The 17,341-nt window shown below is 35.3% G+C and overlaps 2 protein-coding genes across 2 annotated transcripts in view; one reads left to right on the forward strand and one right to left on the reverse strand.

Annotated features, from left to right (window-relative positions):
- The window catches only part of LOC102583033 (PAX3- and PAX7-binding protein 1), a 7,204-nt gene extending 1,382 nt beyond the window's left edge, over window positions 1–5,822 (reverse strand). The window contains exons 1-5 of the mRNA XM_006362468.2: window positions 4,522–5,822; window positions 3,140–3,307; window positions 1,520–2,199; window positions 886–1,171; window positions 232–521 (exon numbers count right to left, since the gene is read on the reverse strand). Coding sequence (XP_006362530.1) covers window positions 232–521; window positions 886–1,171; window positions 1,520–2,199; window positions 3,140–3,307; window positions 4,522–5,724 — 2,627 coding nt within the window. The 5' untranslated portion in view covers window positions 5,725–5,822. The remainder of the gene's footprint in view (window positions 1–231; window positions 522–885; window positions 1,172–1,519; window positions 2,200–3,139; window positions 3,308–4,521) is intronic.
- An 854-nt stretch (window positions 5,823–6,676) lies between these two features.
- On the forward strand, window positions 6,677–12,915 carry LOC102583361 (NAC domain-containing protein 8). Its single transcript, XM_006362469.2, has 6 exons — window positions 6,677–6,810; window positions 10,087–10,222; window positions 10,689–10,875; window positions 10,966–11,459; window positions 11,798–12,202; window positions 12,510–12,915. The coding sequence occupies exons 1-6, from the start codon at window positions 6,803–6,805 to the stop codon at window positions 12,585–12,587; spliced, it is 1,308 nt and encodes a 435-aa protein (XP_006362531.1). The 5' UTR covers window positions 6,677–6,802; the 3' UTR covers window positions 12,588–12,915.
- Window positions 12,916–17,341: the final 4,426 nt, after the last annotated feature.

The raw sequence follows: 17,341 nt of genomic DNA on the forward strand, positions 1-17,341 counted from the left end.
GGGGGGGGGGGGGGGAAGGGGGAAGGTAAGGTATCACAATTTTTTCTATTTCCTTTTAACCTTTCTACTACTCATATCCCACCCCAACAAATATATGACAAGTTAGTATGTTAAGATGAAGCCAAAAATATTGCTCTGAAGGCAAGTAGGGATCTAAAGATGGAATTTTCTCAAAGTAACTAGAGAGAATATGGAATACCAACTAAAATATCGTACTCAAATTAACTGTACCTGAAGTCTCCTGTGGCTTTGGGGCCAGCCCAGACACCGTGTAGTGAAGTGACAACTCTTTCAGTTCTTGTTACAGCATCATGAATGTTTGACTGAATGCTTCGAAGATGAGGAAGAATCTTTCCACTTAAGAGTTGATCAAGAACCAGCTCTTCCAGGACAGGCATGGCAAAAATCTCATGGAACAAGCATATGTTCCTGATCAAACGAATAGACATGCCAAACCTATAAGCAGCAACTCGTGCTGCATCAGGTACAGCCCTCATAACAAGGGTGTCCCAAGTTGGGACCTGCAAAAGCAGTTCAGAAGATAAAAATGAGCAATCCAGTCTAAACTAAACAAGCATACAAAGATGGGTAGGAGCATTTACCTATAGTACTAACTAAAAAAAGGACATTAAAGAAGTATTAATTCCATTGGAGCCTCTTATCCTTTTTCACATCATAAACCTCTGACTTCACTACCAACAAAATAAAGATGAAGTCCCAATCCTACTCCACTTCACTATTTCTAATCTGTTCACACTTTGCTAGGAAAACTTATTCCCAGTAGTTGTTTCACTTGGATGATTGGAAACCTAAACTTAAAAATAATATCATATTCTGTCTTAAAAATTATTCTCACAATTTGGGCCTCCGGAGATAAGAACACACCTTCAAATTAGCCACAGCATCAGCTAGACGATCACGAAGTACAGCAATCAGATTGCTGAGGGCTGAGCCAGAAAAGGGGCCATATCTCAATACCAATCGCATGGCAGAGACAGCACACACTGTTTCACTGGTGCTAAGCATATCCCAGCAATTAGCTAACTGGTTATGAAGAATGGGTATTGCAAGCTTCTCCACCAACTGAGGAATAAGATTGACATCAGTATCATCAACACTTATTTCGGCTTCACCTTCTGGGGGAATTCCATAACTGAATAGAGAATTGTGCCTGGAATAACACAAAATTTAGTTGGCAAGAGAATTGAATCTCAAGGAATAAGTAATATGAACACATGGAAGATTAAACGAAGCATTTATGTCTAGTTTCCTGTATGATTGGTTGGCCTGGTAAACATTCCTGGCAAATACTTTGTCAAATTCAAACAAATTTATATTGCAAAAAACATCAAGAATTCTATTATCAGTATTGGCAAGTACACATTTCTTTGGCCCTATGTGACTACAGTATAAAGCCACAAAGCTCCTATCCTCAAAAGGAAGGACCAGTCTTGGAAAGGAAAGGGTTGAGGTCATAATCCTTGAAAATAATTGATTAGAACTAGCTGAGTGCACATACCAGTTCATATCCATAAAATCTGTGTTTTCATGCAGTGGATCCCACTTCAGAAGCTCTAGTCTCACATAGGGTGAAAAAATAACAGGTATACTAAGTGACATATACGCATCACGATAGCTTGAGGCATAATCTTTCTTCCATCTGTCAAACTTTTCAACAACCACAGACAGTTGAGAGTATTCCTCGTGTGCATCACCAAAAATCTGCTCGGAAACCTGAAGCAATTGATCACGGTTTGATTGATATGCTGTACTCTCAGAGTCACTTTCGTCGGTGCTAGATTCTCCTTCTATTTTCTGATAAGAGCTATCACATTTTATAGCTGACATTCTTTTAACATCATTTTTCACTCTCCTTCGTTTCCGAGCCTCTGCCCTTCTTGTTGTATCCATCCGTTTCTGCAGATTCTTATCTCTACCAAATTCATCTAGCTCTATAGGTAAGTCTCCTCCTTTCCTCATTGCTGCTGTTGAAGTCTGAGCAGCAGCTGTGGCAGCTTCTATTGTTGCTGCATTGCTCCCACCTCTACTTAGAACTTGTCTTGCAGCACTTACAGCAGCTTCAAGTTCCTTCATTTCATCATCATTATCAGCAGCTCTCCTTTCTAAGATAGCGGCTGCTCGTTCTTCATGAAGTTTCTGCATCTGGTCTTCAAGTTCCTCAATGTAAGGGCCTTTATCCTGTAAGGATTTAAATACCCATAATAGTTAGCACACAGGATCAAGTTCTCCTGGACAACTCAAACAAAAACTTTCTGCAAAAACTCAAAATTAGAGCTTTACAAACTCAGATTTTCAAAATGTCAATAAACAGACCCTAGTTTTTTTTAATTTTCAAAATGTCTTAACGGTTCCCCTAGGTTCTTTGACCCTATAATCCTACCAAAAAGTCTAACTTCAGACAGTTCAAAAGTCCACTACTTTTCACCTAAACATGGTACAATACTGTATTAGTGGCCACGAAAGAGAGACACAGTAATCAGCAAGTTACTAATCACCACAGCTGGCATAAGAAAGTTCAGTCAATTGGAACAACCTACACAAAAGTGAAAAGGAAGTACTAATGAACTAAGCTATGAGTTTCGGTGAATGTTCTTCTGCTTCACTATTGTACAATACTTACGATAAATTATGACTCGTTTCCTATTGTACAAGGCATCGGGTGCCACTCACGGCTTGTTTAGAAAATGGGTCATGACATCATTGACCCAAGACACGTGCTTTATGCCTTGGCACACTTCATAGAAGAGTTGCTTAAGCAAGCCAAAGCACCCAAACTGCACTACACCTAGTTTAAGGGCTTAAGCATGTGTCAAGCTATGTCTTAACACTAAATAACTAAATGGATCCTAAAAATGGATCAGACTCTGCAGGATCCACCTAATAGACAGATTTCTAGAAGAGCAACTGTGCTTGTCACCCTACCCAGTAACTGAAATTATTTCACAACTACAAGTGCAACTGTGCTTGTCACCCTTCTAGGCCATCTTTTCTCAATTTAATTCCTCCTAAAACTAAGATAATGAATGACCGTTGTGCTCGTATCACAAGTACTGCAACAGCAGCGCCAGAATATATATGGAAATACATAATATGCCGCTCATAAATCAGAAAATCATACCTGCAAAAGTGCACATATAACAGAAACAAAGTCGCGAAGCTTTTGCATAAACATGTACTTCTCACCAGCAGCAGACAAAGAATTTTCCAGCGTAGTGACTTTCGACAATGAGGCAGATAAATTTTCTTCAGTCTTATGCAATGATGTCACAGTTCGGCCATGAGATTCCTAACAAAGAATATAAAAAAATAATACAGTTAGTCTATGTATCCATTATAATAACTTTAGAATGCAACACATGCTATTAAACAACAACTACAACCCACTGAAATCCCACTAAGTGGGGTCTGGGGAAGGTATAGTGTGCACAGACCTTATCACTACCTCGTGGAGATAGAGAGGCCGTTTCCGAAAGAACCACGGCTCAAGAGAGTTAGTTACTACAAAATATATGGAGGAACTGTGCACATACACATGCTTAAGTGCACAGTTTACACTGTATTTCTGTGAGCAATATTAAAAGTTCTAAAGTTCTCATGAAAACACTAAAAGATGGTCAAATAATGCACCATATATTTGAAATATAGGGAAAAGAAGATATCATAAATGCAATTTCCAACATGACATAAAATTGCCCATATGTGCATCCCTCCTTTTCAAAACTACATCTATCACTTCCAGTTTACATTCCTAAAGCCAGTGCGCTAATTACAGGGCACCATATCTCCGTGAACATAATCCAGACTATCAATGGTTTTCTGTACAATTACCATAAACTGTTTCAAAGTCTTACAATCATGAAAAACCCACTGAAACAGATGGAAACTGAAGGGCTCATGATCCAAAACAGACTATATTTAGCCAGGACAGAGGAAAGACGACAAATGACCGCACAGGATATGAACAACATCACACAACAAAAGCTAGCCTCAGGAGAGTACCAATCTAGCATTGTTTAACTATGACCAATGCTTTCATGATTAGTCAACAGAATGTTAGGAAAGAGAAAAATGTTTTTGCAGAAACCTTCTTTCTGCCCTCAAGAGATCATGACATAAAAGATCCCCAAACTCCATTTTATCAAATGTCTTGAACCATTGCTAAACATCAGAATTGGAATTCATAAAAACACATAAGAGCTTGTAGTTTATTCTTCACTAATGAACTTCTCAAGCATAGTCAATTCCAAGCTAGGATAAAGGAAAATGGTTGCGGGAAGCATAAAATACTCAACTATGATAAATCCTCTGAATATTGAAAAAAGAATTTTTTTTTAAAAAAGGACTAGTATGCAGCCAACTCCAATTAGTCTGCGATTGAGGTGTAGTCAATTGATTGGCTTAGTGATTATTCAGATAAAAAAATTGCTAGCAGGTTGGATATGTTGATCAGTGAAAATAAAAGTGCCAATAAAATGCATTTAGACTAGAGCTAACACTTACTTTGAGTCTTCCCATACTCTCATACAAGGCTTTCTTAGCAACCTCGGCCTTCTTAGAAATTGATAATGCATCCAAACTGGGCAAGCCTCCAACCACTCCTCCTCCAATAGTAGGACCATCAGAAACATCAATACTTTGTACTGAGGAATATACACTAGCTCCTACAGCCGAACTTCCGAAATTCGCCTTCTGAACATTCTGAACTGCAGCTGCACTGCTTACAACACTACTCATCACCCCTCTATTAGACCCATCATCCAACCTTTTTCCTAACCCCTTTCTAACCTGCTCTTCCTCCCACATTTTTTCCTCCTCATCTTCCTCATCATCATCGCTACGAAATCCACCATCTTTCTGCATTGCCTTATCCTCAAAATCCTCAAACACACCCCTTCTCCCACTACCAATCTTCTCCCCATAGAACCCAATTCTCTGCTGAAACTCCGGCTCCTCGTCACTCAAACCCTCAGCTTCACCATGATTACCCCCTTCATCCAATGCTATAAAGTCCTGAGCCGCAGGCCGAGCTTGACGTAGCCTCTCCCTCTTAGCCCGTATTGCATCAATAGTCATCTTATCAGGTATTACTGACCCAACATCATCCTTCTTCCTCGAATCCTTCTCCAATGCCATTGAACCCAACCTATTAACAGTACCACCAAATTGATCAACATCCATTTCGTCATCTTCACTCTCTTGCCCATTTTGCTGAGTTTGAGCAGTCACACTAAATGGTGGTTTCACAAGCCCTTTCAAGACTATAACTGGTTCAACGGGCCCGGGTCTGGGCTCGGGTTTGGGTTGGGCAGAGCGAGAACCAACTAAGGTTCTGGTGTTCTTCTGGAGCTCAAGGAGCGCTTCCTTGGTGTAAGTACCAGCTTGAGGTTGTACATTGGAGGTGAATGAAGGAGGTTTAGGGGTAATTCGGTCTTTTCCAGAAGTAAGCTTGTGCGCAGAAGATGACGAAGAGGGTTTCGTGATTCGTGAAGAAGCGGATGAGGGTTTGGAGGAAGGCCGAACGAAGGGAGTATCGTCGGAATCTTCGTCGTCGGCGAAACTAAGTAGACTTTTCTTTTTGGGTTTGGTGGCGGAAGCGGTGGTTGTAGGTTTAGCGGCGGTGCCGTTGGTGGTCTTGGCGGAGGTTTCATCATCGTCGCCGTCGTCGCCGCCACGACGGCGAAAGTTGCGGGATTTGCCGGACATGATTTGGCGCCGGAGACGGATTTTTCACGGTGGAGCGAAGATCGTGGAATGAAAGAAGAACAAAAAGATGAAATGTGTAATTAGGAGAGGAGAGAGGGGTAGAAAAGGTATTTTCTTTCACCTATTAAATACGTATATTTTATTTTAATTAATTGAAGTTAGCACACTTTTTATTCTTTAAAAATAAATTTATGATCAAACATTAGGTTGTACTATTAATTACTCAATAGGTAGCAATTTCAACACAAAAAAATAATAATTTTACATGCTCATTCAATATGAACAAGCACTACCGTCTTCGGATTGAAAATCAATCAAAAGTCAAAAATCGTTTTGAATCGAAAAATCACACTCAATATCTTAAATTCAACTTTACTTCAAAATAAATAAGTCAATTATCGATAAAAATAATTTGATTAAAGTGACCTATAAGAAAGAGTTTTCATTTTAAAAATGAATAATTGTACCTTAATAAGTTTCACTTTGCTTTACTACGAGGCACATGGATTGTAGTACTTTAAAAAAATTTAATAAGAAATATTTATAAAATTAAATTAAAATGTGGATACTAGTCAAAGAAAAATATGTAATCAATAATAGGTTAAAATTGTTATAAGGAAAAAGAAAACAAATATAATGTCGTAAATTACTAAATAAATAAATTTTGTTGTGCCTCTAAAATTTCAAACGACTCATTGTGTATTTTTTTCTTAAATCTTTTATTTAGACAAAATTATTTTACATACTATACATAATATAATACTTAATACATGAATTCTTTATAGCTTATATATAGACTTTAATTATATGAAATTTAATATTCACATAACTCATCTCCGAACAATAATGCCACCGAGAAGTGGACTTGGCTCTTGCGGTCTTTTAATGTCAGTGTTTAGTCGTCACAGCATTCAAATGAAAAACACATTTTTAAATTGAAAATATTCTGAAAAATAAATGAATAAAAAAGTGGGAAACTACAAAGAAACCACTAGGACTGTACTTTTTGGGACATTCTATGATACCCCAAAAGGAAAAAAATAAAATTAGCAAAGGGTTTTGATCACATCATTCTTCAATGGCTAGGTATGCAGATTCTTTCTTTCACTTTTGACTCCCTTTTTGTATCTTTTTGTGTTTTTCTTGGATTTATATATGCTAAAGTTTCAATTTTTATTTATATAATCTGATAATCAGTCAATTGATATGAACAAGATTGGATTTTTACTAATGTATGTTGAATCTTGAAGTCAAGGGATGCCTCAAGTTGTGATTTTGGGTAGTGGGTGAAGTTGGAATTTGTGTGTTGGATTTTTTTGGGGTTGATATGCTAGGTTTAAGGTAGGGGTAAGACTGTGTACACACCATCCTCTCCGAACTCCACTTGCGGGATTACACTGGGTATGTTGTTGTTGTTGGTGTGTTAGGTGAAGTTGTATTTGTCTGTTGAGTTTCTGTGAGCAGATGTTTTGGCTTGATTCAGTGATTGTTTTGGAGTTCTTTTTGCTGAAAAGCTCGAAATCGACCAATGAGTGATGGGATTTATATCTGCTAAAGTTTTTCTTGGATTTATATTTGCTAAAGGTTCAATTTTTATTTACATAATCTGATGATGAGTTAATTGATATGAACCAAGATTGGATTTTTACTATTGTATGGTGAATCTTGAAGTAAAGGGATGACTCAAGTTGTGATTTTCGGTAGTGGGTTAAGTTGGAATTTGTGTATTGGGTTTTTCTGGGGTTTCTATGCTAGGTTTAGCTTCTCTACTTTCGCAAGGTAGGGGTAAGGCTGTGTACACACTACCCTCTCTGGACTCCACTTGTGGGATTAACTGGGTATGTTGTTGTTGTTGTTGTTGCTGTACCAGGTAAAGTTGTATTGTCTGTTGAGTTTCTGTTAGCAGATGTTTTGGCTTGAGTCAGTGATTATTTTGGAGTTCCTTTTGCTGAAAAGCTCGAAATCGACCAATGAGTGATCAGCAATGTATTTATATCTGCTAAAGGTTCAATTTTTTATTTAAATAATCTGATAATCAGTTCATTAATATGGACAAGATTGGATTTTTACTAATGTATGTTGAATCTTGAAGTCAAGGGATGACTCAAGTTGTGATTTTGGGTAGTTGGTGAAGTTGGAATTTGTGTATTGTATTTTTCTGGGTTTGCTATGCTAGGTTTAGCCTCTCTACTTTCACAAGGTAGGGGTAAGGCTAAGGCTGCTTGCACACCACTCTCCCTAGACGCCACTTGTGGGATTACACTAGGTATGTTGTTGTAGCTATGCTAGGTTTAATACAATGGTGGGTTAGAGTTACTTTTGGTCAAAATTGACCTATCTTTGATTCTTTCTAGTAGTTTTAAAGGTTTCTTCTTTTTTCCTGTGTGAATGGGCTTGAAAGGGTTTCCTTGGTAGAGTGAGTTATGTCTGTTTACTTTGTTACTGGGTTTTTGAAGTCAAGGGATGACTTGAAGTGGTGATTTTTATGAACATCAAGTTTTATTTGTCTGTTGAGTTTCTGTGAGCAGATGTTTTGGCTTGACTCAATGACAAGTTTTGGAGTTCTGATTGCTCAAAAACTTAAAATCGGCCAATGACTGATGCTCTTAGAGTGGTAGTAGGTTTTGATGTTTCCTTTTGGTGAATGGGTTTAAAGTGGTTTACTTGATCAAGTGAGATATGGGTCATTCCTAGGTCCTTTGTAAGATGAAGTAGGATCTAGTTTAGTTTTGTTTTAAGTACACACAACTGTATGTAGCTCCATGATGTAAATTTGGGATCCCAGCCTTTAGTGCTAAAGATTAATACACAAAACTGTTACCTTTGTCAAAAAAAAAAAAGTTCTTTTAATCAAGGAATGACTTAAAAGTTGTGATTTTGATGAATGGATAAAGTTGTATTTGTCTATTGACTTATGCTGAGCAGATACTTTGACTTGGAATTTTTTGCTTAAAAATTCAAAACGGACCAATTAGTGATGCTCTAAGAGTGGTAGAGGTTCTAATGTCTCTTGATCAGTTTGAAGGGGTTTCCTTGGTTGAATGAGGTTGGGATCTTTGTGTTGTGGTATCGGTTCTTAGTGGAATACCCAAAGAGGGCTAGGCATGGAAGGCCCATATTAATAAGGATATTTTATATGCTCAAAGCAAGAGAAACAAAACTAATGACCTTGTCTTATGCTTATTGTGGCAAACAAGATGAATCTTCTAGTTTAATGTATGCTAAATTAGGAACATTAATTCACCCTAAATAGGTTAATCAGATACACAAACAGCAGCTTACTTCAAGGGCTCAATCCCAAGCCAGAGGGATTGCACTTATACAAATATTCTCCATTTCACGGCACTTGGTCCTGGTCATTTCGATATTCAGTAGTTTGGGGTTTTCGAAAACTAGTGATTCTCTTCATCTTGTACTAACATATATCTCTTAACATAGTAGAAGACTCAACATGTCTAAATCTTAACCTCAATTAGTTGGGTATCATCTGTAAGTATTTTTTGCGTAAATTGTACTGTTGTTCCTTTTCCCTTTTGCAATTATATTCACCTCTTTGCAGAGAAGTGTTGCAGGTTTTCTGAAAATTTCTAATGGATTTTGAATAGATTGTTACAGACAATGATGATTTAACAATTGAAGCTTTATACTTTTGATGACCATTAGATTGTTTGGAAAACTGATATATCTCTGCGTCTTGGAATAAGTTAATAATCTCTTCTCAGAAATGAATAAGTTAATAATCTCTTCTCAAAAAAAGAATAAGTTAATAATCTATCTCAACTTTAGATTTCTAGTTCAATGTTACATATAGGGAATTACAGATAAAAGAAAAGCATAAATATAAATCTAAGACACGTTAATCTTCATTTGGTAGCTCCAGAAGGTGGACGCCTCCTTGTATAACTTAAAGATGAGAAATTCACACAATGGATGATGCATCCCACACACCTTATCTCGTTGACTGTTTTTAATGGGATGAGAAAACGAGGACAAAACTTGTTGTCCGTTTGTATTAGTAGTCGTGGTATTGCTCCTATTGTTTCTTGTCCTTTGATTTCTTTTTTAATCTGTTGTTTCTTGTACCTCGATTGTCATATTGTTTTATTGTAGTTCTCGTTCTATTACTATCGGCTGGTTTTGTTATTATCTGTTGTTTCTTGTACTTATGTTACTTCTTTTTTGGGACTGCTTTGGATTTTTTTTCCGTGAGCTGAGGGTTTATTGGGAACAGCCTTTCTACTTCTGAAGTAGGGGTAGGGTCTGTGTACATTTTACCTCCCCAGACCCCACTTTGTGTGACTATATTGGGTTGTTGTTGTTGAGAAAACGAGTACAAAAGGTGATCCTGGTTATACCTTGCAGGCCATCATGGTTAGTTGACAGTAGGAGGATTGCAACAAAAATTAAGAGTGCATCAGGTGATCCTGCTACAGTGAATTGGAAGAGCAACCCTACAAAAGCTTGCCCTAATTGCCAGTTTATCATTGACAATAATGACGTAAGAGTCTTGTCACATGAACTTTACTTCTCCCTGTTAATCATTCTGTTGAATATCTTTCTATGAACTGTTAATGATAGTGCTTATTATTTGCAAATTGTATCAATCTTCTCTCGTTCCTCTTTTTGTTGTTGGTAGTGATCTATATAGCATTTTGGAGATGATTTTCTTGACAAATTAAAAGTATGTTTTCCTAATAGAAGTGAAAAAATGAGAACGAAAGTTTGCGAGAACTGAACTGGTTTCCTAGTGCTGGTCTTTTTTCTCCCTTCAATCAGATGAGGAGTTTGGCAATGAAAGCTATAATCTGTGCTTGATTGTAATTAGCTTCCTTGAAAAATTTCTTGAACCCCTTCCCCCTCTATATAAAGGAAAATGGTAAAATAATTTGAATGGAAGGGAAATGTACAAAGGGAATCGGTAGCTATGGTACCTTTGACTGAAACATTTAAGTTGGTCTTTCCAGGTCAGCCATGACTGGCCAGGATTGCCAAGAGGTGTAAAATTTGATCCAACTGATCAAGAGATTATTTGGCACTTACTTGGAAAAGTTGAAGGTGGAGATCGGAATTCCCATCCTTTTATTGATGAGTTCATTCCAACTGTTGATGAGGATGACGGAATCTGCTATACACATCCTCAAAATTTACCAGGTATAAAAAAGATGATCCTATTCTCGTTCTTGCACTTTCTGTTTTTAATTTGTTATGGATTTTCGTCTTTGCTGAATATAAGTTTTGTAGGTGTAAAGCAGGATGGAAGTGTCTCACACTTCTTTCACCGAGCAATCAAGGCTTATAATACAGGAACGCGTAAGCGTAGGAAAATACATGGTGATAATTCTGGCGATGTCCGCTGGCATAAGACTGGTCGCACAAAACCTGTTATCTTAGATGGTATCCAAAGAGGGTGTAAGAAGATTATGGTTCTTTATATAAGCCCATCTAAGGGTGGGAAAGCCGAGAAGACAAATTGGGTGATGCACCAGTATCACCTAGGAACTGGGGAAGATGAAAGGGAAGGGGAATATGTTGTGTCTAAAGTATTTTATCAGCAGCAGCAAGTCAAGCAGGGTGAAAAAATTGAACAAGAATTCCCCGAGGACTCCGAATGTATGGTTGCTAAAGTAGATCCACATACCCCAAAGTCTGTGACTCCTGAACCCCCTCGCGGTGAGAGACTATCTTCAAGTATGGATGCAAGAGAGCAAATTGCTGCTTCTAGTCCCATTAATCAGGTATTACAAATAATGTTGTTGCTGATCAATGTTAATTTTACACAAGAATAGACCAATTTAGTAAGTTTATCTATGTATGATATGTAGTAGTGCTTTTGTTCATTATTGTGAAACATCTTTTGCTTTTGGTCGGTACAAGACATTACTATCGGAAACACCCTCTCTACATTGGGTATGTTGTTGTTGTCGCCTTGTCGGAACGGGACATTACTTAAGCAAAGAAGAGAACGAGATATTCAAGTTTGTTGCACCTAATATTATGCTTATCAACGATAAAAAGTATTTATACAGTCCTGGCTTTCTTACTAATTACTACGTCTCTTCTTGCTTTGTGTCAGTATCATGAGGTGGAGGATTACGTAGAAGATGACATGGGATCTCTTCCTGAACAGCCTGAGAATCAAGACCAAAACATTGAGAATCAAATCGATGAAACTGGGACAAAAGTTGAGACCGAGACTGGTGATGATCCGAAATGGTGGGACAGCGAGTCACAATATTTGCTGGATTCTCAACAACTCGTAGAAGGGCTATCCTTATGTGATGATCTTCTTGCGAGCCAGTCTCCAAATAGGGATGGAAATGAAAATGACCAAGTGCATAAATGTAAACCTAGTCTTGCTGATTATGCACGTTTAGGACCCGAGGATCTGAAGAAGGATTTGGAGGAGTGCCAACAATTTGTTGCTGATCCAGCCAACATAGAGATTGGCACTCCACCTGATTTCCGGCTTAGTCAACTTGTAAGTTAAATCTTGTGTCTTCCATAACATTTGTTCTCCCTCCGTTTCAATTTATTTGTCTAATTTTTACTTAGGCACAGAGTTTAAGAAAGTAAGTAGGATGTACCAAAATGCCCTGGTCTTAAACATTGCCATGTGGAAAGTTAAGAATTAAAGAATTGTCAAAAAGAAAAGAAGCATTTTGTTGATGTCAAACAAATTGAAACAAAGGGAGTGTCTATATCTGTATAAGGTTCATCTCTTCTTGGTTAATGTCATTGTTCTTATACTCTGCATAATTGTGATTCAACGTCAAATTTCCGTGTAGGAGTTTGGATCACAGGACAGTTACATTGCATGGGGCGGAAACAAGTATGGTTTTGATTCTGCAGAGCAAAATGGTTGAGATCATAGCTCATCGAATGCTGTCAAGATTGCTAATCCTTAGGTATCAAATTTTGTCAAGCTTGTGGTAAAACTATGTCTACTGCAAGTTAACAGAAACTATTACTTGATGCAACTTCCTGTTTTGTTACCAATGCGCGGTATTGCCTCAGAAGGCACGTTAAGTCTTTTTGTGCTAGAACGTTCGTTGAACGATCTGGATTCCTTGCTTAGTTAACCTGTACATAAGGTTTCATTATTACTACTATTTCCTATGCAAGTTTACAACTTTTTGCCTGCTTACTTGGTTTGTGCATGTTAGAACTCTTCTATTCTACTTTGTGCTTCTTCATCTAGTATATGAACTCTATTAATTTGTGTTTTCGTTACGATGTGATATTTCTTATCTTGTCCAATCTTGTATAACCAACCGTACATCCATTCATATATATTCTTTGTATTGCTCGATTCGATCTGAAACCTATTGGGATATTGCTCGTTCTAACGAGTTTAGAACGTATCTTCTACTAGTAGTTATCGCTTATATCGATCTTTTTCTTTCATTCTGTCCTATTTTTAGCTAAGTCTTCATTGATACAAGGTATTTGTAGGTCTTTCGAGAGAATTTCCTTCTATGTGATTTTAAGTCTACTTCGTCCCTTTGTAATAACTTCGTTTATCGATGTCTCACATCTACAAAGCGACACATTTGTAGGTCGATGCAGAATTTGTCCAAACCATATCAAGTGACTTTCTCGTATTTTATCCTGATATTTGTACCTTCTGGTGAATGTGATTATTTCTAATTTAATATAACCACACATCTATCTTTAGCATCCGCATCTCTTTTAACAGTCCATCCATCTCATTGATCTCAATATTTTATATCAAATAAAAAATAGATATATGTAATAATGAGGAAAAGTAAATATACTCTTGGAATTGCATGTGCTCCATGGAATTTTAAGCACATGTACTTGAATACTATAGAGTAATATTTGACCATAGTATCTGTTTCTGATATTGTTAGAAGATCACTTCACACATCAATATTCATAGTTGATTTTTTTTTGTTTTTTACTACATGGAAGATTTTTATTTATTTTTTAATTTTGGTTTTTCATCTGGTGTCCGCTATCCACATTAAAGTTCGATTAAATTCGAATTCATGCCAGAAAGTCCCACATTGGGGGTAAAACACTTCCTAACAAAGGCGACTCTATACCCAAGGAACTCGAATCTGAGACCTCTGGTTAAAAATGAAGGAGTACTTATCGCTCCATCACAATCTTCGTTGGTACATGGAGATTATATTCCTTGAATAGATTTATAATTTGCTAGTAGAATTAGTTGGGATTAATATAGGTTGATCCTATGAACATGTTCTGTTGGAAACTAGGAGATAAATACAGGTAGGATGATTTTTAATATGCATGCATCTTAAAAGCTAGTAATAATTAATGTCTTGAAACTATATATCAGCTTTAAATTATAAGAGGGGCCATTTTAGTTGTTCATTTAATTTTATTGTAGGCATGATTGAAATCTGAATACTTCATATCAGTAGCCACCTATGTCTAATAGCCTGTCATTAGAGAAAAAATAAAAGAAAATTTTGGGTATGATTTTATTCAACTATGACATATTAATACTTTCTTTCTATGTTACTCGGGCTTTTTTAAAATATTATGATATTCGTATCAAATCCTTTGAAAAATATTTATATTACTTTTGAAGAATTCAACACGGTGCCACTGATATTTTTAAAGAATTCAAGCAATACCATATATTAAATCCCTTACATAATTTCCTAATTTTGTTATTGAATATTGTAGGAAATAACTTCTCTTATTTTTCAGATTATTAATCACATAGTTCACGAACGAATTATCTATAGGAGTTTTAATAGTTTTTTTGTTGTTTCTTTTGTTTTGTTTATTTCGCTATTTTGCTATTGTTATTTTTTTTATTCTGCTTTGATTTCACCTTCTTTGAACAGATGATCTATCGAAACAATATTTCTAGATAAAATTAAATTTTACGTATATTCTATTTTTCTTAGACATACAACATACTTGTGAAATTACGCTAAATATATTATTTTCGTCCTTATAATAGGCTTTTTACACCTTCATCCTTGTATAGAGATAAGGTAATAATATCCTACCTCTATTATAAAAAAAAATAAAAAACAGCTAGCTATATGAATTCCAAAGTCTTTATTATGGAAAATGGGCCATTATTTGCTTTAAATTGTTTCATCCTATAAATCTAGCTAGTGCCCTCTTCCCATATGCCATAATGTATTTCAAGAATCAGACACAAAGGCCTCTCTGACACTTTGAATTATTTTTTTTTGGAGTCATAACACAAAATGCCAAAAAAATTCGACACTAAGCTTTAAAATATACTATAATATGTTGCAAATACTTTTGTTACGTGGAACACTAGACACAGCAAATTTCACATTCACGCGTATATTGAAATAAATTATGATACAAATATCAATAGTTGATTTCACAGTTTAATTATATGATTTATAAATTATACAAGGCAGTTTCACTATTGCTTCAATACTCCTATTCTTTTATAAAATATCCAACACTTTTATACATGAAACACCAAAAACAACACATTCAAGACCATACTCTTTACATTCTAAGAGTGAATACTATAGGGAGTATATCATGATACAAATATCAATAGTTGATTTCACAGTTTAATTATATGATTTATAAATTATACAAGGCAGTTTCACTATTGCTTCAATACTCCTATTCTTTTATAAAATATCCAACACTTTTATACATGAAACACCAAAACAACACATTCAAGACCATACTCTTTACATTCTAAGAGTGAATACTATAGGGAGTATATCATGATACAAATATCAATAGTTGATTTCATAGCTTAAATGCGTGATTTATAGATTATACAAAAACAGTTTTACTATTGCTTCAACATTCCTTTTCTTTTATAAAATAGCAAACACTTTTATACATGGAAAACCAAAAACAATACATTCAACATTCACGCAGGTTTGGAGAAGGACCACACTCTTTACATCCTAAGAACGTATACTATAGGGAGTATATCATGATACAAATATCAATAGTTGGTTTCACAGTTCAGAATACGTGATTTATAGATTGTACGGAGATAATTTTATTGTTGCTTCAACATTTTATTTTTTAATAAAATAGCAAAGGTTGTTATACACGGGAAACCAAAAATAACATTTACTACTTTTGCTTTATTAAAACTATGTAAAGGAAAATTGATGTACGAAATATTCTGCATTCACTCAGAATCAGGGAAAGAGATGTACAATAGGGAGCATAGCATGACGCAAACATCAACAACAGATTTCAATACTCGAACCCTGATCACATGAAAATACTCGAACCTTGATCACAACATGGAAAATAAATTTTATTTTTCAAAAAAAAAATAAAAAAATCCCCAACTACCCATATTCAGTAACATGCAATTGAGTAATTAAAAACTATTTTACTGATTCAATTACTCTGGAGAGATTCTAAAATAAGATCAAAAAAAATATTCTTTTACTTCATATTTTTTCATAGGCAGGCAAGAACCAACAAACTAGATATTGTTGTCTCATTCAAATCTGATTTAATTAAAGCACCAAATCTTAGTAAATTAAATAATATATATTTTATGAACCATATAATATATGATGTAACTGTTTTTCATGATTCATACCTAACCTTAACTGCTGATCACCACCAAGGATCTACAATATCTGCTGTTCTTTTTTTTTTAATGGATAAAATAAAATAAGAAAACAATGAGATAACTTAGAGTTGGAATATTTTACGACATTATCTTTAAATTGTCAATTATTAAGTGATTGGATTATAAAAAGATTTTGTGTATCGTCTATATATAAAAAATATAAAATTTGTTTATGTTAATTAAAACAAATATTGACAATATATAAGTATGCTTTAGATATTGACAATGTCATGTGTCTATATTTTCTTGGTTAATAATATTGATACCATCGACGATACACAAAACAATGGAATAATAATAATTTGAAAGTAAATTAGAGATAGAATTTGATTAAAATAATTGAATAGTCTGAATATACAACCAAAGAAGTGTATATTGAAAAAAAAATAGGAAGTTTTGACGAACTCATTGATGAGCTAAATTTTGTTGAATTTTTCGATTACTCATATGTACGATATACATATATACACCTATTTTTTCTTAAGTTATGAAAGGCAGGCAACCCTCCTACTTCAGGAGTAGGTCTATTAAGTGTAAAATCACACTAAATATAGTATAACTCGATGACTATATATATTGTACTATTCATGAAAACCTTTATTAATTATTAAGATAATTGACATAGGAATGTGATCGATATTGTATTTATGAAAGAGACAATATAGGTGCAACAACATGTGAAAAATAGTAGAGTTATATCATATTGTATTGATAGGTCACAAACAATACTAGCTAGCCCTATTTATTTATATGTTCATTTTGACCCACCAATTATTATCTATTGAACTAAGTACTTTGAATCTATCTATAGAAAAAAAGAAAAAAAAAAGAGTGATATAATTTAGCCCACAGAGAATGCAAGAGGAGTCATAAAGTTTTGAAACTTGGCCAAAGTACATTTCCTTTACAATGTACAGTATGAACCCTTCAACTTGTGCTTCTGTCCCTTTTGTGGTCCTATTCCTACATATGGACTGCATAAATTTGGACAAAATACCATACAAAAACTTTAAG

The sequence above is a fragment of the Solanum tuberosum genome, unplaced genomic scaffold, assembly GCF_000226075.1.
Source record: "Solanum tuberosum cultivar DM 1-3 516 R44 unplaced genomic scaffold, SolTub_3.0 scf00410, whole genome shotgun sequence".
NCBI classification, from domain to species: domain Eukaryota; kingdom Viridiplantae; phylum Streptophyta; class Magnoliopsida; order Solanales; family Solanaceae; genus Solanum; species Solanum tuberosum.